The 19,430-nt window shown below is 43.8% G+C and overlaps 2 protein-coding genes across 5 annotated transcripts in view; one reads left to right on the forward strand and one right to left on the reverse strand.

Moving 5' to 3' along the window:
* Positions 1-61: 61 nt before the first annotated feature.
* Positions 62-10,090, reverse strand: EIF2B1 (eukaryotic translation initiation factor 2B subunit alpha). The gene is made up of 9 exons (XM_081283555.1): positions 9,863-10,090; positions 9,014-9,115; positions 7,844-7,980; positions 7,638-7,754; positions 5,608-5,720; positions 4,981-5,049; positions 3,583-3,658; positions 1,530-1,655; positions 62-896 (listed from the first exon to the last, which is right to left on the reverse strand). Exons 1-9 carry the CDS (start codon positions 9,873-9,875, stop codon positions 732-734), a joined length of 918 nt encoding a protein of 305 aa, XP_081139681.1. The 5' UTR covers positions 9,876-10,090; the 3' UTR covers positions 62-731.
* GTF2H3 (general transcription factor IIH subunit 3) overlaps positions 10,050-19,430 on the forward strand; it is a 20,328-nt gene continuing 10,947 nt past the window's right edge. For 2 of the 4 annotated variants that reach the window (XM_081283551.1, XM_081283552.1), the window contains exons 1-4: positions 10,050-10,151; positions 13,717-13,796; positions 14,800-14,906; positions 16,636-16,802. In XM_081283551.1, coding sequence (XP_081139677.1) covers positions 10,139-10,151; positions 13,717-13,796; positions 14,800-14,906; positions 16,636-16,802 — 367 coding nt within the window. In that variant the 5' untranslated portion in view covers positions 10,050-10,138. Of the gene's footprint in view, positions 10,152-10,906; positions 10,928-13,716; positions 13,797-14,799; positions 14,907-16,635; positions 16,803-19,430 lie in introns of those variants that run through there. The other 2 variants (XM_081283553.1, XM_081283554.1) reach the window with 2 other exon arrangements.

The following is a 19,430-nucleotide window of genomic DNA, read 5'->3' on the forward strand; positions in this document are numbered from 1 at the left end:
TGTGGAGCCTGAGGTCAGCTTGCAGTATTGAGGCAATACTATATCAAAATCTTTCATATAATTTATTTGAAAATGCTGAATTTGTTCAAATATATTTTTAAAAAGTTGTTTAGGACCAAACACATTCACAGGAAATTCACCTTTTACAGATTCAGAATCTAAGTTTACAAATACTCCAGCAGGAAGGTATCTTTATGATACCTGCTAAATGTTGCTCCTGCCTGCCTTGTGATGTAACTTCAGTATTTACTTACTGGCTAGGTCCTGTCCAGGGGGATGGAGCAGATGCAAGCCAGCAAGTGTCCCTTGCCCTTCTCATGAGCTCCACATGTGGTGCATGTCCTGCCAGCTGCTGTCCCTTACCATAGGGGTCTGGCTGTGGCACTGCTTCTCAGCCTGCCTTTCTTAGATGCTTTTGGCAAATTAGTGTGGAGCAGCACAGGAGAAAGGGTGGTGGGCTTGGTCTTCCCTCAGGGAAGCAGCCAATAACGTAGCTATTTCTAGACAATGAAGGTCTCTGGAAACTGTATGCTCATTTAGGTTTGGTGCTCATTTAGGTTTGGTTTCAGAACCAAGAACACATGAGTAAAAAAGATCCTCCAAGACATGTAATTTAAATCCACAGTCCATGGGTCTTCCATAGAATGATTCCTTTTGGCTTGGCTCACAGGGGTTGAGAGGCTGCCCACCCTGCCCCAGGCAGGTACACTGGACACCGGGAAGACCGGTGGTTATAGATAAAGCTTGATGAGTTCGTCACTGACTGCTGAGGGTGTGAGCACGCCCAGGTCTGTGAATAGCAGGGTGATTAACGAAGGGGAGGTGTAGTCCACCCATGGATGCTCCTCTCTCAGGTCCTGTCCAGTCTGTGCAGACTTCAGAGTATCTGCCTTGTACTGAGGAGAGAAGAACCTGTGTTAGTCTGCATGGCACAGCCAGTGATCTCTGCTGCTGAGGCCTTGGCGTGTGCAGTGTGTTGGTCCTGAGGCTGCTCTGGCCATGGGAGGGCAGACCCCTCCTGTGAGCCACACCATAGTGGCCTACCAGCCAAGGACAAAGCATAACAAGACAAATAAACCATGGGGCCCTCACAACTGCTAGACTCCCTTCTCCAGACCTCCCACGGCAGCTAGTTAGTATGAAGAGGGGCCTGGAGCCAGCCCTGCCGAAGGCTTCCTCTGTCAGGTAGTGCCATCCCACTCTACAGAAGGAACTGAGGCTCAGCAGAAGGACTTGGTCAAGGTGCATGGTTCGTAAAGGGTGGAGGTATGAGCTGAGCCTGGACAGTGCATCCCACAGCTGGGATTAGCCAGTGCCTCTCTACAGAGGGCTGCCTGAGGGAATTGGACTGGAGTGTGAGTTCTGGGGAAGGGACGCATTCAAGTTCAGTAACCACCAGTTGATCTTTTTATCGCAAGTATTGGCAAAAATAGTAATGAGATGACTTTCTGGAATATTCTTAGCACTGTAGTTTTTTTTTAAAGCTTTCAGATTAGACTCAAGGACCCCTTTAGATAGGAAAATCTTGCCTTAAATTTATCTGGGACGTCTTGCTGGTTTAGTGGGAAGAGCCGCACAAACTTGAAGCTTTCTGCAACCACATAGAAGGGCTTGTTCTGTGCCTTGGCACACACGGCCATCTGGTGGCTCCCAATCTGGGGGTCAGAAAGCAGAGGATGAGCTCTGAGCACACTTGGAACTTGGGAGCAACGGAAAGTGTATAAACGAACATGTACTCACTTTGGAATCAGAGGACCTTTTAGAAAAAGTGTTTTTCCAAAGATATGCAAATGATCCTTAAGTGAGTGCAAGATGCTCAACATCATCAGTTATTGGGGAGGGAAATAACAAATGAAAACCACAATGCGATACATTTTGTGACTCTTAGGGACTCAGATACCTGTTCACAGATATCCACAAGCAACACTATTCACACCAGCCAATGGTGCTCATAGCCTTATGTCCATCATGAAAACAGTAGATTGTGCTCGCTTTGGCAGCACATATACTAAAATAGGAACCCCTGAGTAAGGATGAGATATAGATTTGTGAAGTAGTCCATATTTGTGTGGGGGGAAAAATGAGTATAGATAGCCAGGTATGGTGGCTTTCATCTATAATCACAGTGACTCAGGAGGCTGGGGCAGGAGGATCTCAAGTTCAAGACTAGCCCCAGCAACTTAGCAAGACTCTGTCTCAAAATAAAGGGGACTGGGATGTGGCTCAGGGTTAAGTGCCCCTGGGTTGAATTCCTGGTACCAAACAGGAAGGAATGAGATTCTGATACATGCTAGGGTGTGGGTGAACGTTGAAAACTCACACTGAGTGAAATGAGTCGGAGATCACAGCGATAGTAAGGTATAGGTGGCCAGGAATGAGGGGAGGGGACAGGAAGTTGGTGCTCAGTGGGTACAGATTCTGTTTGGGAAAAATGTAAATTTTCCGAGCAGACAATGGTGACTGTATTTAAAAATATGTGAATGTTCTTAATGCCACTGAACTGTAAGGGCTGGGATGTAGCATAGAGATGAAGTACTCCTGGGTTCAATCCCTGGCACCCCCCCCCCCCCCCACCAAAAGTTTTTTTTTTGGTTTATGTATTTTTTTTGGCGGGGGTGGGGCAGATAACCAGGGATTAAATTCAGGGGGACTCAACCACTGAGCCCCATCCCCAGCCCTATTTTGTATTTTATTTAGAGACAGGGTCTCAGTTGCTTAGTGCCTCACTTTTGCTGAAACTGGCTTTGAACTTGAGATCCTCCTGCCTTAAGCTGCTGAGATTTATAGGCATGCACCGTACGCCTAGCTATGTATATATCTTAACTACAATTTAAAAAATTATTTCAGCCAGGCATGGTGGTGACTCCAGAGACTGAAGCAGAAGGTTCCTAAGTTTGAATCCAGCCTGGTAACTTTAGCAAGATCCTGTCTCAAAATTTAAAATAATAAATAATGACAACAACAATGATAATGACGACTAAGAATGTAGGTCAGTGGTAGAGTGTCCCTGGGTTCAATCCCCTGTATTGAGGAAAAAAAAAATATATGAAACTTTTCCAAGTTAAGCAACACATAGAGAAACTAATGAAATATACTGAGGTCACAAACATGCTTGATTAAATAAAACAAAAACTGCATGTTCCAGTTAGATGTGTGAATAGATATTACAGACTTAATTTTTGTAGCTACGTTTTCTTTTTTTTGGCGCCGGTGGGGGGGGGGGTACTGGGTATTCAAGGGCACTTAACCACTGAGCCACATCCCCAGTCCTATTTTGGATTTTATTTAGAGACGGTCTCACTGAGTTGCTTAGTGCCTCAATTTTGCTGAGGCTGGTTTTGAACTCATGATCACACTCCTGCCTCAGCCTCCAAAACCACTGGGATTGATTACAGGTGTGCACCACTGAGCACTGAAGGAAGGAAGGAAATCTGAACCAAATTGGAGTGACAACTTGATACCTTGCTGAAGTCCTGAGGCTAAGATTTGGAGTAGAACGAACAGGACACACAAAGCTCTCTGGCATTCTGTCAGTAATAGCCCCTTGTCTGGAGCAGGAACTGGGAGAACCCTTGCTCCTACCTTGTTAATAATCCCTCCGTTTTCAACGACTCCTTCAGCGCCGACTATGACGAGGTCTACTTTCTCCATGATGTAGCTGAGGAAAGAAGTCAGAAGCTTTTTATGCTCTTTTCTGTGCTCTAGGTGGTAGCATCATTTTCTGATATCCATTTTCACCATGGCAAGTTCTTCCCACAACTACCTTTGCTCTAAAGGGACCCCTGGTATATTTCCAGTTCTGTTACCACAAGCATTAAAATCTCTGACCACCACCCCTCAGTGATGGATACTTTACTGCCCCATACATGCTCACAAGCATGTGCATCAGTACTTCCCCTTATTTGTATGGTGCGCTCAGTTCTGCTTCAACACAAATAAGAATGTTTAAAAACCCAATCCAATGCAATCTGAGTTTGGAAACCATTATTCAATTTAAGAATATTTCTAGTATGAAGAAGCAAATTTATTTATTTACCCTATTTTTTTTTTTTGGAGGGGGAGGTACTGGGGACTGAACCCAAGGGTGCTTTACCACTGAGCTACACCCCCAGCCCTTTTAATTTTTTTAATTTGAGACAGGTCTCACTAAGTTGCTGAATCTGGCCTTGAATTGGAGATTCTCCTGCCTTAGCCTCCCAAGTCTCTGGGTTTGTAGCTGTGTGCCACTGTGCCAAGCAGAGTTTACTTTTAAAATGAGCAAAACAGGTAGAGTTGCTCAAAAATGTGCTCTTGAACACGCTCCTAATTTTTTTTTTTTTTTTTTTTGGTACTGGGGATTGAACTCAGGGGTCAACCACTGAGCCACACCCCCAGCCCTATTTTGTATCTTATTTAGAGACGAGGTCTCACTGAGTTGCTTAGCATCTCACTTTTGCTGAGGTTGGCTTTGAACTCACAATCTTCCTGTCTCAGCCTCTCAAGCTGCTGGAATTACAGGCATGCTCATGGCTGTAATTTTCTTGATCATCTGACTGAGTGTATGTTTCCTGAGAGATTATTACTCCTGTTTTTTCTTATGAAATGCACTGATGAGTCCAGCAAAATGGGATTTTGGTTTGAGGAGAGAAACACCTGTATGAGAAGCAGCACCCAGCACAGCACCAAGGACAGCTATGTTAGGGCTAAAGAGAACTGATTACCCAAGATGCTGATCAAATTCAACCTTTATATGTCACTCTTGAAATGCACAGATACTCCTACTCACAGTGCTAGGAACACAACCCTCACTAACCAACATTCCACAGTCCTACTTCCTGCATATGCTACGGAGACCTCATAATGGGCTTGCTGATTTAGAGCAGCTATTAATTAAGACGCAGTGTAGCTTTAGGAATGGGAGTCAAACCTTCAATCTGAAAGCACTGCTTAGAGTCAACCCTGAGAGTAGGCAGGTCACGGCCAAAGAAGATGGGCACTTACCCAACAGCAGCATCCAGCACCACGGTGACTGGGACGTTGAGGTGAGAGAGTGCTTTGGCCATTTTCTTACTAAAGATGACATTTTGAGAAAATTAGGGAAAGTCCAAGAAAGTCCCACGGTGATGTTTGATGAGTCAGTTAAGACGGTGATAAATCATGCTAGCTTGAAGCTCAGTTATTACTTATGGACTAAGGGGCAGGTCCCAAGACTTTTGGATTAAGGAAACAAGAATTTGTTTTTTCTAAGAAAAAGCATGTATTTCAGGAAAAATATACTCGGGTATTCTGGGGAAAAGATGGAAATTCTTGCAAAAAGAAAAAGTTTTGCTTTTATTATCTTCTGAAAAGATAGGGGTGTGAAGTACCTACTCCTTAATAAAAACTTCTCAGCAACACAGTCTTGGTGTTCCTCCGATTTGACTACTTAAATAGAAACCTGGAGCCTGTACTCTGCCCTGCTGCAAATCCAACATGATTGTTTTTCCAGGAGCAGGAACGACAAGTTCGAAGGCCATGTCGCCTGCCTGGCCAATGGGGGCATGTTCTGGTTCCTACTATGATGGATTTCAGTCCTTGGTATGCTCCATAATGACTGATCAACCTGTGACCAAATGGGAAGATACTTGCCCCGCCAGATCAGGCTGCGACTCTGTAATGTACACGCTAAAGCGCTTCTTGGCTGCCACAGCTGCTTCAAGCACTCTCAGGACCACTCTGGAGTAGGCGTGAGTCAATATTCTCTGTGGATAGAGAAGGTTTCATGAAGCAGCAAGCTCCCTGGCGACTGCCCACACCATCTGCACTGTGATGTGTGCACTATGTCCTGGCGCTCCAACCTCCTCTGTAGGCTTTCCTCACAACTCAACCATCATCAGAAGAGACCTTGAGAGTACACTGAGTTTCAATCCCCCTACAAGCTGAAAAAGTTCCTGCTAGAGCAATGTAGTGTGGGTTTCCCTAGTGGAGCCCCCACACAGGGTCTGAGAGCCCATGGGGTTCCCTGGGTTGGTCTCCCTATCTCTAAGACAGTTTGCACACTTGGGTAGACAGGTACCAGGCAGATCACATCAGTCAATGTAGCGGGCGAGGTGGCACCACTGGCTGTGGAAAGACTAAGGGGACCCAGGTTCCTTAGCTCTTACTGTTGTCATGTGGTTCCACTATTGCCAAAACATCTGATTTTTCCAGAGAAGCTGAAAATCTAATAATTAAGTGTTAGCTAATAATTTGAAAATTTTATGAATACTGTCTGGGATAAAAATAAGCCGTCTGTGGTGCAGATGATATTTGTGGACATTTACATGTGGCCCCTGTTCCAAGGGAGAACATGAAGGATCATGTAAAACAGGACGGCAGACATGGCTCTCTAGCTCCTGTCAGTCCTATTCGACACATTAGAAATGCAGGTTCTCAGGCTGGGGATGTGGCTCAAGCGGTAGCGCGCTCGCCTGGCATGCGTGCGGCCCAGGTTCGATCCTCAGCACCACATACAAACAAAGATGTGTCCGCTGATAACTAAAAAATAAATATTAAAATTCTCTCTAAAAAAAAAAAAAAAAAGAAATGCAGGTTCTCAGGCCCTACCTAGACCTGCTGCATCTGCATTTAATAAGAACCTTTGGTGACTCATCTGCATGTTCAAATGTGAGCAGCCCTGTTCGAAATGTAGTATCAGTGCAGAGAAGGGTGGTGCAGGCAGAGGATGCCTGCAGAATACTGACAAGCATGGCAAGTCTAGGGCAGGGCTGGAGAAGGCTTCGGCAAGAGGTGGCACAACTCTGCCTCCACTTGGCCCAAAAAGGCTTTGTTCGTGAATTGGCTTTTGTACGGTTTCACTCACACCTACTATGTAATTTATTTAATAACTTCTAAGGTTTGGAAAGGGATAATAAAAAAAGAGGACAAGATTTAAGAGTTGAAATGCAAGTAAAAATCTTTTATGGTCAGTGGAGGCTTAGGTGGCAAATAGGATGTAAGATGTATGCTGGTGGGAGAGACATCATAAAAGTTTTATGAGTATGATCCCTGTGCTGAGAGACTGGCCCAACGAGCAGTTCCTGTCTCTCCTCACTTGACTAATGCGCATCTGGCAGCCTTGCATTACTGCCACAGCATCTGAAACAAGATTAAAATCTCCACCCAGTGCTAACCTTCACCAGGAAGATGCTTCATGTTAAACTGTGACAAGAGGTGGTCTGTGTGGATTCAACCAAGTATATATCCAATCATAAAAATACTTCTTTAGAAGAACTTCTTGTTAAATTAAGAACCACCAATGCTATGCCAATGTCTTTCTCTGCCTGTTCACACCAACAAGCATTTATAATAATATTTATATATTGTTATATATAATAATTTATACAGCACTGTGTATAATATATATAATATATAAATATAATATTTATATATTATATATAAATATTTATACAGCACTGTGTGCCAGGCAGAGTGCTGAGCCCCTATACATAACATTTCATTTAGTCCTCTCAGTGATCCCATGAGGAAAGCTTTATTATTGTTCTTATTGAACAGATGAGAAGACTGAAGAACTTGCCCAAGGTTACTCATTAAATAAGTGGAAGAGCTGGGATTTTAGCCCTAATCGCCTGATTCCAAAGTCCTTGCTCTGTTACCACATGTGATAGATATCTACTCACCGCCCCATCTTTGATGAAAGTATGGCATAGATCAGCAATTTTATTTCTCGACAGGGATATTCTCCTGAGAAAAAGCTCTCCTCGCTCAATCATGATCTTTTTACATTTAGAGTAATCCTAGGAAGAGAAGAGCAAAATGAGGAAAGAAGATCCAGGTAAAGCTGAGAATATCTGCAGTCAATAAGAGATGGCGGTCAATGGCTTACCGAGTACTCCAAGGAGGTAAGGCTGATGAAACGAAGGAAGAGCTCCCCACCAGAGGATACTGCCACGGAGGAGTCCACGCCACACAGGGTTTCTATGGCGCTGGTGAGATTTGCTCTCAGGCCCTGGATTGTCTCCCCTGGAATGATCAAAGGAGAAATTTGATGTTCCCCAGAGTGTCACAGTCCCTTGCTAGTGTGTGATTCATCCATATAGTGAATATTTACTGGTTTCGTCTGTATACCAGACACTGCTCTAGATGACAGGGATACATCTGTGAAAAAGACAGGGCTCTGCTTCCTAGTGGAGGATGCAAACAATAAACAAGCAAATAAATGAATTATAGAATGTAGTAGAGACAGAAAAGAACAGAAGGATGAACAAGGTGCCTACTGGAAAGAGATGGCCTCTTGGAATGGGGACCATTTTAAACTGAGACCTGAATAATAAAGGATACAGCTACATAAAGACCCAGTGAAGAAAGTTCCAGGCATAGACCATAACAATGCAAAGGCCCCGATATGGGAATAAAACTGGCATGAAAAACAATGAGAAGCTAGCAGGGCTGTAGCATAGTTTAGGGGCGGACAACATGGAACATAATTAAGTAGAGGTGAAGATGAGGTCTGACAGTACAGGGCAGCCTCAGATTTGAATGTTGTTGTAGGTATGATGCAAAGCCAGTGGAGGTCGTTGTAGAAACACATCTGTAGGCCAGCCCTTCAGTTTACAGAAGGTGGCCGCATCATCATTACTACCACCACTTTGTTATACTTATACTCAGACACTTACATTTACAACGGTGAATTAATAGATCACAATGAATGATATTTAATAACAGAATTTATTCTGAAATGTTCTCTGTAGCATCTGCAGAGAACTCAGGGCAAAGCCGAAGCTCAATAAACATGTATAAAGTTGAATTACTGCTATAATTTAAGCATGGTTAATATGAGAAAAAATGGTCATTTTTGATTCAAAGCACATTTCATTTATGGAAAGGATCCTTTCTGATGACAACTTGAGGGCTAGCTCCAGGTTAAAAGGCCTGAAATAAAGAAAGAAGTTGGCTTAAGGCTATAGACAAATATACATGTCTCATTTTCTACATTTCTAATAGTCATCAGAAGACTTTCCTAAGACCCAGAGTGTTCAAGAATGACACTCTTTACCTTTATCTCTCTTCAGGAACTCCAGCAAAGTCCGGATGGCAGCCACTGCTGAGGCCATGTCAGGATCTTCTTTCATCTGAGATTTGAAGTATTCAATTAATTCTGAGAAGGGAGAAAAAAGTGACTAATCAGATTCATTTAGCAGGATGTAAGGCTGGAGAGCTTGTTTATGCTTGTTGACCTTAAGCAAAGTCATTTTAAAAATACTTTCTTTTGGCAGTGTTTAGTTTTAGGGACATGATAAATGCTGATAGGCATAGAGACGACACCACTTTACTGTTACAAGATCTCTTTCTTATTTTAAGATAGTTATCTGTATGCAAGGCATAAATTTTAAGCCCTACTGTTAAGGTAATGAAAAGTCATTCTCCTTCCTACTCTTTCCTAAGTGTTGAGAGGATCACAGAGTCATCTACCTTTCCAATTTCCCCTGCTCTCCCCCCAGAGTCTGTGCTAATTCAAGTTTACTCACACACATGTATATGGAGAGTTCAATCCACTTCGCTTTATTTTTTTACATGACAAGCATTGTATTAGTTCGCCCTCGTTTGTCACTTAATAAGACACCTTGATAACTGTACAGGATGAGCAGACCAAAGATGCCTTATCCTTGTGGCAGGAAGCCTTCCTACTTTACGAGGCCCGGGGACGGGGCTGTGTGGAGGGGCGTCTGGGGACGCTGTCAGGCCCATTCCCTGACTCGGGAGCAGCGAGGGGGATTTAATTGTGATTATAGGAAAGTCCAGCCGAGCGGCCGGAGAGTGGACAGCGACTCTCCCGAGCCCAGTCTGGCTGGGAGGTTGGTGGGGTCCTCTGTGCGGCTCGTCCCCCCAGCCCATCCCGACTCACCCCTGTCGTCCATGGTGCCTCCGGACCGCGGAGAGCTGGGGCCCCAGAGTCGCTCGCTGCTAGCGAGTCCCGCGACTGAGCCGGCCAAGCCACAGGCTGACAGGGCGCGGCGCACCCCAGACGCCACTTCCGGCGCTTCGGGGGCGGGGCCGTGAGTGCCGCGCGCGCCCGGGCCCAGACACGCGTGCGTCACTCGGCGGCGCCGGAAGTTGGGGTGCGCTGGCTGCAGAGCGCTTGCTCGACCGCTAGTTCTCTGCGCAGAGGGACGGGGTCGCAATGGTGTCTGACGGTGAGGGCCGCGCAGGGAGGGACCCGACCCCGGGGCTGGGCGGAGTGGGCCTGGCCCGGACCTGCCAAGCAGAGTGCGTCTTTGGGCTGGATGGAACCCCTCTGGGTTTTAGCGGAGGAGCCCGTGCGTCCTTCCATTCATTCAGGAGCTACTTTTGGATCGCTTGTGCGCCAGGCAGTATTTTCTGCGCTGGGCACTACGGGTAGAGAACGTGGCGGACGGGGATGCTTGAGGAGGTCACTGTGAGCAAGAGGGGTATTCGGCAAGTAAATAAAATCCCAAAGGGTAACAAGAGTTGTGAGACAATGTAAGAGGAAATATAAAAGGACTTTGTGGGGACTATGATCAAGGAGGAGCTACTTCATTGGGAGTCCAGAAAAAAGCGACATAGTGGAACTCGAATGACTGAAATTCTGCGGGAAGTACATTTCAAATGCAAAGGCCCTGTGGTTTGTCGAATTACCAGTTTACACTGAGAAGAGAGAAACAGGGAGCTTGGTAGAGGAAGGTGGAGAGACTTTCATCCATACATTAAACTACCAATTACAGGGCCATAATGTCTTGAAGAAATAGGAGTGAAATGAATGAGCTTGAGAATGAGCTGGATTTTGGTCATGCAAATCATGAAGGGTCTTGTGGGCTTTATTTTACGAAGCCGTTTCAGGGTTTTAAGAAAAGACTTTTGATTTGATTTCCAATTTTAAAAGATCACTTGGCTGCTGTGTGGAAGGTGAACTGTGAGGGGCAACACTAGACTTTGGGAGGTCCACTGAGAGGTGAGGACAATGGATCATACTCCCTTTATCCGTTTTCACTGGCCTCACAACCCTGTGAAGGACACAGGCCTGGCATTTCTGGTTTGCAAGTAAGGTAGAGAAACAGAAGGAAATTCACAGGACATTGCATTGTGTAGAGCCATATTTCTGACAGACCACATTTTTTTTTTTCCTCCTTCTCAAAATTTTAGGCAGTAGCAAGGACTGAAAAGCCTGAGGATTTTATGTTGGGGCCTGAGGGCGAATTAAGACAAAGGCTTACAGGCTGTGGGATATGGAGGGGTCTGCAGCAGGCACAGTTAGCTTCAGGGCTTGGTGCTTCATTATGTGATTTACAGGGATTATCTCAACCTGGGATAGCAAAAGAAAAAAAATCATTATTCCTTAAGGTGTCTAGTCCAGCAGGCAGTATTGGGAAGAGAAATAAGAAACACAGTTGGTGTCAAATGTCACTAGAAGAGAGTTAGTTAGTGGTGTTGGTGGTAGGCAGAGGTAAGACAGTGGGCCAGGAAGTGTCAGTCTTTTTTTTTTTTTTAATAATGTTTTTTTAAAGAATATTTATTTTTTAGTTGTAGTTGGACACAATACCTTTATTCTATTTATTTATTTTTATGTGGTGCTGGGGATCGAGCCAGGCGAGCGCTCTACCGCTGAGCCCCAGCCCCTGAAGTGTCAGTCTTTTTTTTTTTTTTTAATATTTATTTTTTAGTTTTCGGCGGACACAACATCTTTGTTTGTATGTGGTGCTGAGGATCAAACCCAGGCCACACGCACGACAGGCGAGCGCGCTACTGCTTGAGCCACATCCCCAGCCCTGAAATGTCAAGTCTTTAGAGTCAACAAATTGGTTTTTCCACTTGCTAAGAGTCCGTGTGACTTAGAACAAGTTACATTCATTTGCAAAATAGGGATACTATATACCATATTTATCAAAACTAAGATAATATGCATTACAAAATGTGCAATATCACTCAGGAAAAAAATGCTGCCAATCTTAATTGTAGGATACTATCTAGTTTTTTAAAAGGAGGGGGTACATATAATAACTGATGAAAGACAGCAGTACTATGTCCCTTACTGGGTTGCAGTCAGGATGGAATGGGGTTGTGGGATCATAGATGCCAGAGCCTAGTGTGGAGCAGGCTGGAACCTCCCAGCCCCCAAGATGGGAGGGCCATCACCTCTGGAAGAAAGAGGTTACACTGGTTTGGGCCTTTTTTTTGGGGGGGGGATACCGGGAATTGAATTCAGGGGCACTTGACCACTGAGCCACATCCCCAGTCCTGTTTTTTGTATTTTATTTAGAGACAGAGTCTCACTGAGTTGTGTAGTGCCTTGCTTTTTGCTGAGGCTGACTTTGAACTGTGATCCTCCTGTCTCAGCCTCCGAGCTGCTGGGATTACAGGCATGTGCCACCATGCCTGGCTGGTTTGAGACTTTGAAAAGTAACTAGGATTTTGGATATGCAGAAACAAAAATGGGAGAGGATTATCCTGATATAGGAGAGGGAATCACAGGAAGGAGGGTGCAGAGGTAGGAAGGGCGTCACTGCTCTGCATATCACAGGAGCACCCTCGGCTTCTCATTCCAGTGCACTCAGGTGTTCACCTGTCTGCCACCTCAGTTAAAAGTCTAGCTCTGTGGACATGGACCCAAGACCCCAACAGCCAGTACTGGTGCTTACTGTAAATGTTGAGTCGAGTACTACGTTACGGTAGCCTGTTTAATTGTGTCTTGTCTTTCACAATTGGAAAGCGGCATGATTCCTTTTCATAGTAAATTCTTTACACAGAAATTGATCTTCCCCTTTTGGTTTTTACTTTTTAAAAATTGGTTCCATGTTCAGTTGGCTTGCTTCGAGGTGACTGGATGATCGCTGAGCCAAGGTGACTCTGGGCTTCCCCTTCACCTCTGTGCCTGTGGTTCTCTCACTGGTGATTGTACTACTGGTTATTCAAGATTTTCTGTCCCTAACCAGGCATTTAAAGTGTGAATAACTTTGGGTTCATTGAGTAGATAGTTACTGATCACTTGTTGTGTGCTAGGAGCTGAGGATAAGTTGTGAACCAGATAGAAATCCCTGCCTTTGCTGAAAGCCATATGGTGTCCTACAATGAAGATGGCAGCATTTTTTTTTTTTTCTTAGTGGTACCTTAAATAAGGGCACATTTTGCCATGCATGCTGGAGCATGCTGTAATCCCAGCAACTTGGGAAGCTAAGGCAGAAGGATGGCAAGTTCAAGGCCAGCCTCAGCAATTTAAGTGAAGTCCTAAGCAACTTAGATCCTGTCTCAAAAAGCTAAAAGGACTGGGGATGTAGCTCAGGGGTAAAGTGCCCTGGGTTTGATCCCCAGCCCAAAAGGGGTGTGTGTGTGCATATTTCATAATCCATATTGCCTGAGGTTTGATGAAATATGGCTCATGGTATTCTAGAGCATGCAGCAGAGTAGGGAGTAGGCAAGGGCCGTCTGAGCTTAAACCTTTAAAACAACATGGCTTTCTGTTAATCTTATGATTATAAGAGGATAAACATGGGGCTGGGGTTGTAGCTCAGTGGCAGAGCACTTGACTAGCATGTGTGAGGCACTGGGTTCCATCCTCAGTACCACATAAATAATAAAATAAAGGCATGCTGTCCATCTATAACTATACAAAAATTTTTTTTTACAATAAGAAGATAAACATTTAGAGGCATGTAGTGGATTTATTGTACACATTGGGAATGTCAGCTTTGATTCATTTTTATGCAGCAAATGTTTTTAAATTTCATTTCTTGTTAATGTTTTCAGAAGATGAATTGAATCTTCTGGTTATCATAGTTGATGCCAACCCAATTTGGTGGGGAAAGCAAGCATTAAAGGAATCTCAGGTAAGATGGCTGGAGGAGGCCTTTGGATATTTCTGTTTTAATTTGTATATGTTTATATCACTTTAAAAAAACCTGGCTTGGGGCTGGGGTTGTGGCTCAGAGGTAGAGGGCTTGCTTAGCACGTGTGAGGCCCTGGGTTTGATCCTCAGAACCACATAAAAATAAATAAATAAAATAAAGGTATTGTGTCCAACTGCAACTTAAAAAAAAAACTGGCTTTATTGAGGTATAATTTACATAAATTATAACATAACACTTCTGTGACTTTTTAGTAAGTTAGTGAAGTTATGTAATGAGCACCACAATCCCATTTTAGAACATTTCTTTTGTCACCTGAAGTTCTCTCAGGCCTGTTTATAGTCAATTTCTGCCTCCGTCCAAAGCTGCAGGTGGCTTGTGTTTTGAGATCTCTTTATAAATTCTAGATACAAGTTTTTTGTCAGATTTGCCTTTTGTGTCTATATTGCCTTTTCTGAACATTTAATAAATTGACTTATATAGTAAGTAGTCGTTTAAACAATTATCATAGTCTGGGCTGGAGAGAAAGCACAGTTGGCAGAGTGCTTGCCTCTCATGCACAAGGTCCTGGGTTCAATGTCTAGCACTACCAAAAAAAAAAAAAAAGAAAAGAAAACGTTATCATAGGCTGACGGGAGACTTTAAACATGGAGGAGAGTGGTCCCGTGGCCCATTCCTAATTCCCCCAGTGGTGACATCTTACACAACTGTGGCATAGTATCAAAACCAGGGCACTCAGACCTTACTTAGAAGGCTGGTTCTTGTGCACTCGTTATGCGTGTTGGTGTGTTTTTGTACTGTTGTGCAGTTTTATCCTTTCAATGGGTTTGTTTAACCACACCACAATGAAGAAATGGAACTGTTCTGCCACCACGTAGGAGCTCCCTGTGCTGCCTCTTATGCTGCTGTATCTTTAGAGTCATTCTGTAATCTGAGTTATTGGAGAGTGAGCCTGTTGTCCCTATGTCTCCTGTTTGTTCCACAGTTCACTTTATCTAGATGCATGGATGCCGTGATGGTGCTGGGAAACTCCCATTTATTCATGAATCGTTCCAACAAGCTTGCTGTGATAGCAAGTCACATTCAAGAAAGGTATGCGTAACTCTTAGGACCACTCTGTGTTCATTGCTTGACATTTTTGAGGTTTTTGTGCCAGTTGGGATGTGCTGTTTCTAGTCTATATTATAAAATAAAATTTTCTGGTTGTGGTGAACAGTAGTACATGTGCATTTCAATATGTAAGAACACTGATAAAAAGTTGACTTGCACAGTGACACATTTCATTTACACAAATCAACTATATTATCTAGGAAGAATAACGAACAACCAGGCTGGCAACTCCCAGCTCCTTCCTTATCGCTCTTCCCCAAAAGGCAGATTCCACTGCATGTGTGGTCATGCTCCTTTCAGCCAGGACAGCTCTGCCTGCCTCTCCTGGTGTGACCATGAGCAGCAGCAACGTTGGTTCTGGCCGGGTGCTGTGACACATACTTGTAATCCCGGAAAATCCAGAAACTGAGGCAGAAGGATTGCATGTTTGAGACCAGCCTCAGCAACGTAGTGAGGCCCTAAGCAACTTATTGAGACCCCGTCTCAAAATAAAAAAAAGACCGGGGATATGGCTCAGTGGTTAAGTACCCCTGGGTTTAATCCCCAAACAAAAACAGAACAAAACGGGTTGTTAGACTCACTACCAGATGGTGCATGAGAGTGTAGATACGTGTAGATTTTTCTATGTATTTTTCATGAGTGCTGCTGACCATGTTTACTTGGCAAATTATGTACTGACTGTATGATCAGGTCCCCATTATAAGCTCCAGCTCTTCTCTATCTTAACTGTCACATCACGATGGAAGTGACTCTTAGAGGTCCTTGAATACTTTTCTAATTACCTTAATTGTTAAGAGTTATACTTCCTTTGGTGGAACAAGAGTCCAGGGCACCAAGTACAGACTTCGGTTCCCATCCTTGCTGTGTATTTCTCTCAGAATTGGATAAGAAATATGATGTTGTTTTTGTTAAGATACCAGTAAATGGTATAACTGGCAGCATTTTTAGTTTTCAAAAATGAAATCAAATGTATCCTCTGCATGATCATTCTAAGAGTTATAAGCACCGGAGAATCTTTTTCAGGAACCCAGGGACTAAATCTTTATTACTGGGGTAGATAGTGTAGAGCTCAAATAATAACTTAGCAGTGAGTTAGAATTTGTTGTGACATCTTCTGATTGTCATCTGAGGTGTCTCAGGGGTCTGTGGCCCAGTACCCTCATGTCATTTTTCTGTTGTGGTGCTGGGGCCTAGCCCACGGCCTCAGCATGCTGGGCAAGTGCTCTGCCACTGAGTACGCGCTCAGCCTTTATCTCCTCACATTTTTCCAGAAGCAATGGAACCAGTAAAATATTCCGTGGTGACAAGTAAAATATTTACCAATGTGCCTGTTTTTTTTTTTTTTTTTTTTTTTTTTTTTTTTTTTTTTTTTTTTTTTTTTAAGAGAGAGAGGAGAGAGAGAGAGAGAGAGAATTTTTTTTTTTAATATTTATTTTTAGTTCTCGGTGGACACAACATCTTTGTTGGTATGTGGTGCTGAGGATCGAACCTGGGGCCGCACGCATGCCAGGCGAGCGCGCTACCGCTTGAGCCACATCCCCAGCCCATGTTTTATGTATTTTTTTAAAAATGAAGTTATTACAGTAGATAGAATCTTGTGAGTCCAGAATTGGTATGATTTTGTTTTTTCTGAATTTCATTCTGATCATGAGTGAGAGGAGGGCAGTGAGTCTTGTTGCTGTAACTAGAGTTCTTTTCACCGCTATTTCAGTCGGTTTCTGTATCCTGGGAAGAATGGGCGACTTGGAGACTTCTTCGGAGACTCTAGCAACTTTCCTTCTGAATTGAATCCTTCGGGCAGTAAAGATGGAAAATATGAGCTCTTAACAGCAGCAAATGAAGTTATCGTTGAAGAAATTAAGGATCTGATGACCAAAAGTAACAGTTTTTATTTTCATGGCTATTATTTTGGTAATGGACTTGATTTGGGAGGCCCTTCAGGCCTTCACAGCAAAGATTTGAGGCTCCTGTGCGGTCTGCTTGCACACTCTCCCTCTTCCTTTTCTTTCTGGGAATCTCTCACCCAGTCTGCACAGTATTTGGCTCTACAGCCTCGACACCGCTGACCAGCTGCTGCTGCTGCTTGCAACTCTGAGCAGCCTGTTTCAGGGGATGTTCTGTTGACCTGGTTTTCCTCTTTTATGGACCATTTCTTTCCTAGTCTCCGTTTCTAGCTTTTCCTTCATCTGTTCCTGCACATATCTGCTTGTGTGTGTGCATGTGTTTTGCACGTGGTTTTATTCCTTTCCTTTTTTCCTCTGACCGTTCTCATCCACCTTTGCCTTTTATTGTCATTTATACACGAACGTGTGCCAGTCTTTGTCTCAAGCCTAGACTTTCTTTCAAACTTCCTGGTCTCCATTTCAGTGCCCCCCAATCTCCTTCACATTGCCCAGATTCCATTATCCTTGCCCTCAAGGACACCACCGTTGCCACCTCCTATTGGTCCCCAAATCCACCTGTGTCTCCAGATGCAAAGTTTCATTGTTAACCCCTCCCTTCTCCTCACACCCATCTCATAAGCCTCATAGGCCTTTACAGGTTGCCTGTTGTCTGCAGTTGTGGCTTTGTCAGACCTTAGTGTATGTCAGAGCCACATGGACAGAAAAGGGGGCTTCAGACACAGAAGTTTCTGCCCAGGGCTGGAAGGACAAGGGGTGACCACCGATGGCTCTGGGATCTCAGGTGACGGAAGCTGTGTGGAGATTGGATTGTGGCGATGGCTGCACAGCTGTAAACTTTGTAGGAATAATTGAGTAGGACTGAGTTTTGTGGTCTATAAATCATACCTCAATAAAGCTATTAAGAATCATTTGGAGGAGCTGGGCTCAGCAGTGCATGCATGTAATCCCGATGGCTTGGGAGGCTGAGCCAGGAAGTTCATGGGATCAAAGATAGCCTCAGTAATTTAGGGAGGCCTTAAGCAACTTGGTGAGACCCTATCTTAAAATAAAAAAGGGCTGGAGATGTGGCTCAGTGGTTAAATGCCCCTGGGTTCAATACCCAGTAGTCTCTCTGCAAAAAAAAAAAAAAAAAAAAAAAAATCAGTTGAAGGCTTATTAAAGCAGAGTACAGGGGGAGAACCCAAGAATTTGAATTTCTGAGTTCCCAGGCAGTGTTCCTATAGCGGGTTCCAGAATCTTGCTTTGAGAATCACTGGCCTCCAGAATAGGGTCAACTTTTTAATTTAATCTTTACCACCTTTCCAGGGTCCTTGGCCTGGAGTCATAGCTAGAGAGAAGAGTGCTTGCCTAGCATGCTTGAGGCTCTGGGTTTGATCTCCAGCATCTCCTGGACCAGCTACAGTCCCCATTACACAGTGTAATTCTGGGCTCCTCACCCTCTTGAGTTGCAGGTTTTGGATTTTGATTTCTTAAAAGAGTGACCTTTTCCGGCCATACGTGGTGGCACACACCTGTAAACCCAGGGATTTGGGAGGCTAAGGCTAGAGGATCAAAGTTTTAAGGCCAGCCACAGCACCTTAGTGAGACTCTGTCTCAAAATAAAAAATAGAAGGATTTGGAGATATAAATCACTCTTGGGTTCATTCCTATTACCACAAAACAAACAGAAAACTCTCTGTTTTTACCCATGGCATCAAACAAATAGTAGACTGCCTCTGTTTCTCATAAGGAGAGGAAAGGGTTTCTCTGCTCTCTACTGACTAGCCTCAGTGGACAGTGGAAGAAGTGGGAAAAGGTGGCAGGGAGCCTCAGCCCAGTCCCTGTCCAGGCTGTCTATAGTTATACATGACATTTTAAAATTTTAATTTTATTTCTGATACTGAGGCTGGAACCCAGGACCTCATATATGCTAGGCAAGTGCTCACCACTGATCCACATCCTTATCCCCATATGTGACATTTCGTGCAATGTAGATGGTTATTTATTTATTTACTTTTTGGTACCAGGGATTGAACACAAGAGCACTTAACCACTGAGCCACATCCCAAGCCCTTTTAAATTTTATTTAATTTAGAGACAGGGTCTCACCAAGTTGCTGAGTCTGGCTTTGAACTCATGATCCTCCTGTCTCAGTCTCATGAGCTGCTGGGATTACAGGTATGTGCCATTGTGCTGGCTTAGATGGTTAATCTTGAACCTTTCAAGATAACAACAGGATCACAAAATTCACCCTTTTTTTTTTTTTCCTTCAGTGCCGGGGATCAAACCCAGGGCATATTTGCTAGACAAGTACTCTTCCATTGAGCCACACCCCAGCCTTCATAATTAAATTTTTTTAAGAGATATTTATTTATTTTTTTAGTTGTAGTTGCACACAATAACTTTGTTTATATGTGGTACTGAGGATTGAACCCAGGGCTCTGCACGAGCTAGGCAAGCACTCAACCACTAGAGCCCCAGCCACAGCCCCATAATTAAACATTTTTTGAAAGCTTTTCATTACAGTAAAATCTAGATGAAATTTACTATTTACTGATTTTTAGAATTTTTAATTTAAAATTTACATAGCAAAAAATTTACCATTTTAACTGTATAGCTCATT

The sequence above is a fragment of the Spermophilus citellus genome (genome assembly GCF_964194105.1).
Source record: "Spermophilus citellus genome assembly, chromosome: 3".
In the NCBI taxonomy this organism is placed as follows: Eukaryota; Metazoa; Chordata; class Mammalia; order Rodentia; family Sciuridae; genus Spermophilus; species Spermophilus citellus.

Excerpts from the sequence above, each read along its gene's own strand:
- EIF2B1 (XM_081283555.1), bottom strand. Across the intron at positions 3,659-4,980 it reads GTGCTGGATGCTGCTGTTGG|CTACATCATGGAGAAAGTAG; the intron begins GTAAGTGCCCAT and ends TTCTTTCCTCAG. Across the intron at positions 1,656-3,582 it reads ACGGAGGGATTATTAACAAG|ATTGGGAGCCACCAGATGGC; the intron begins GTAGGAGCAAGG and ends TCTGACCCCCAG.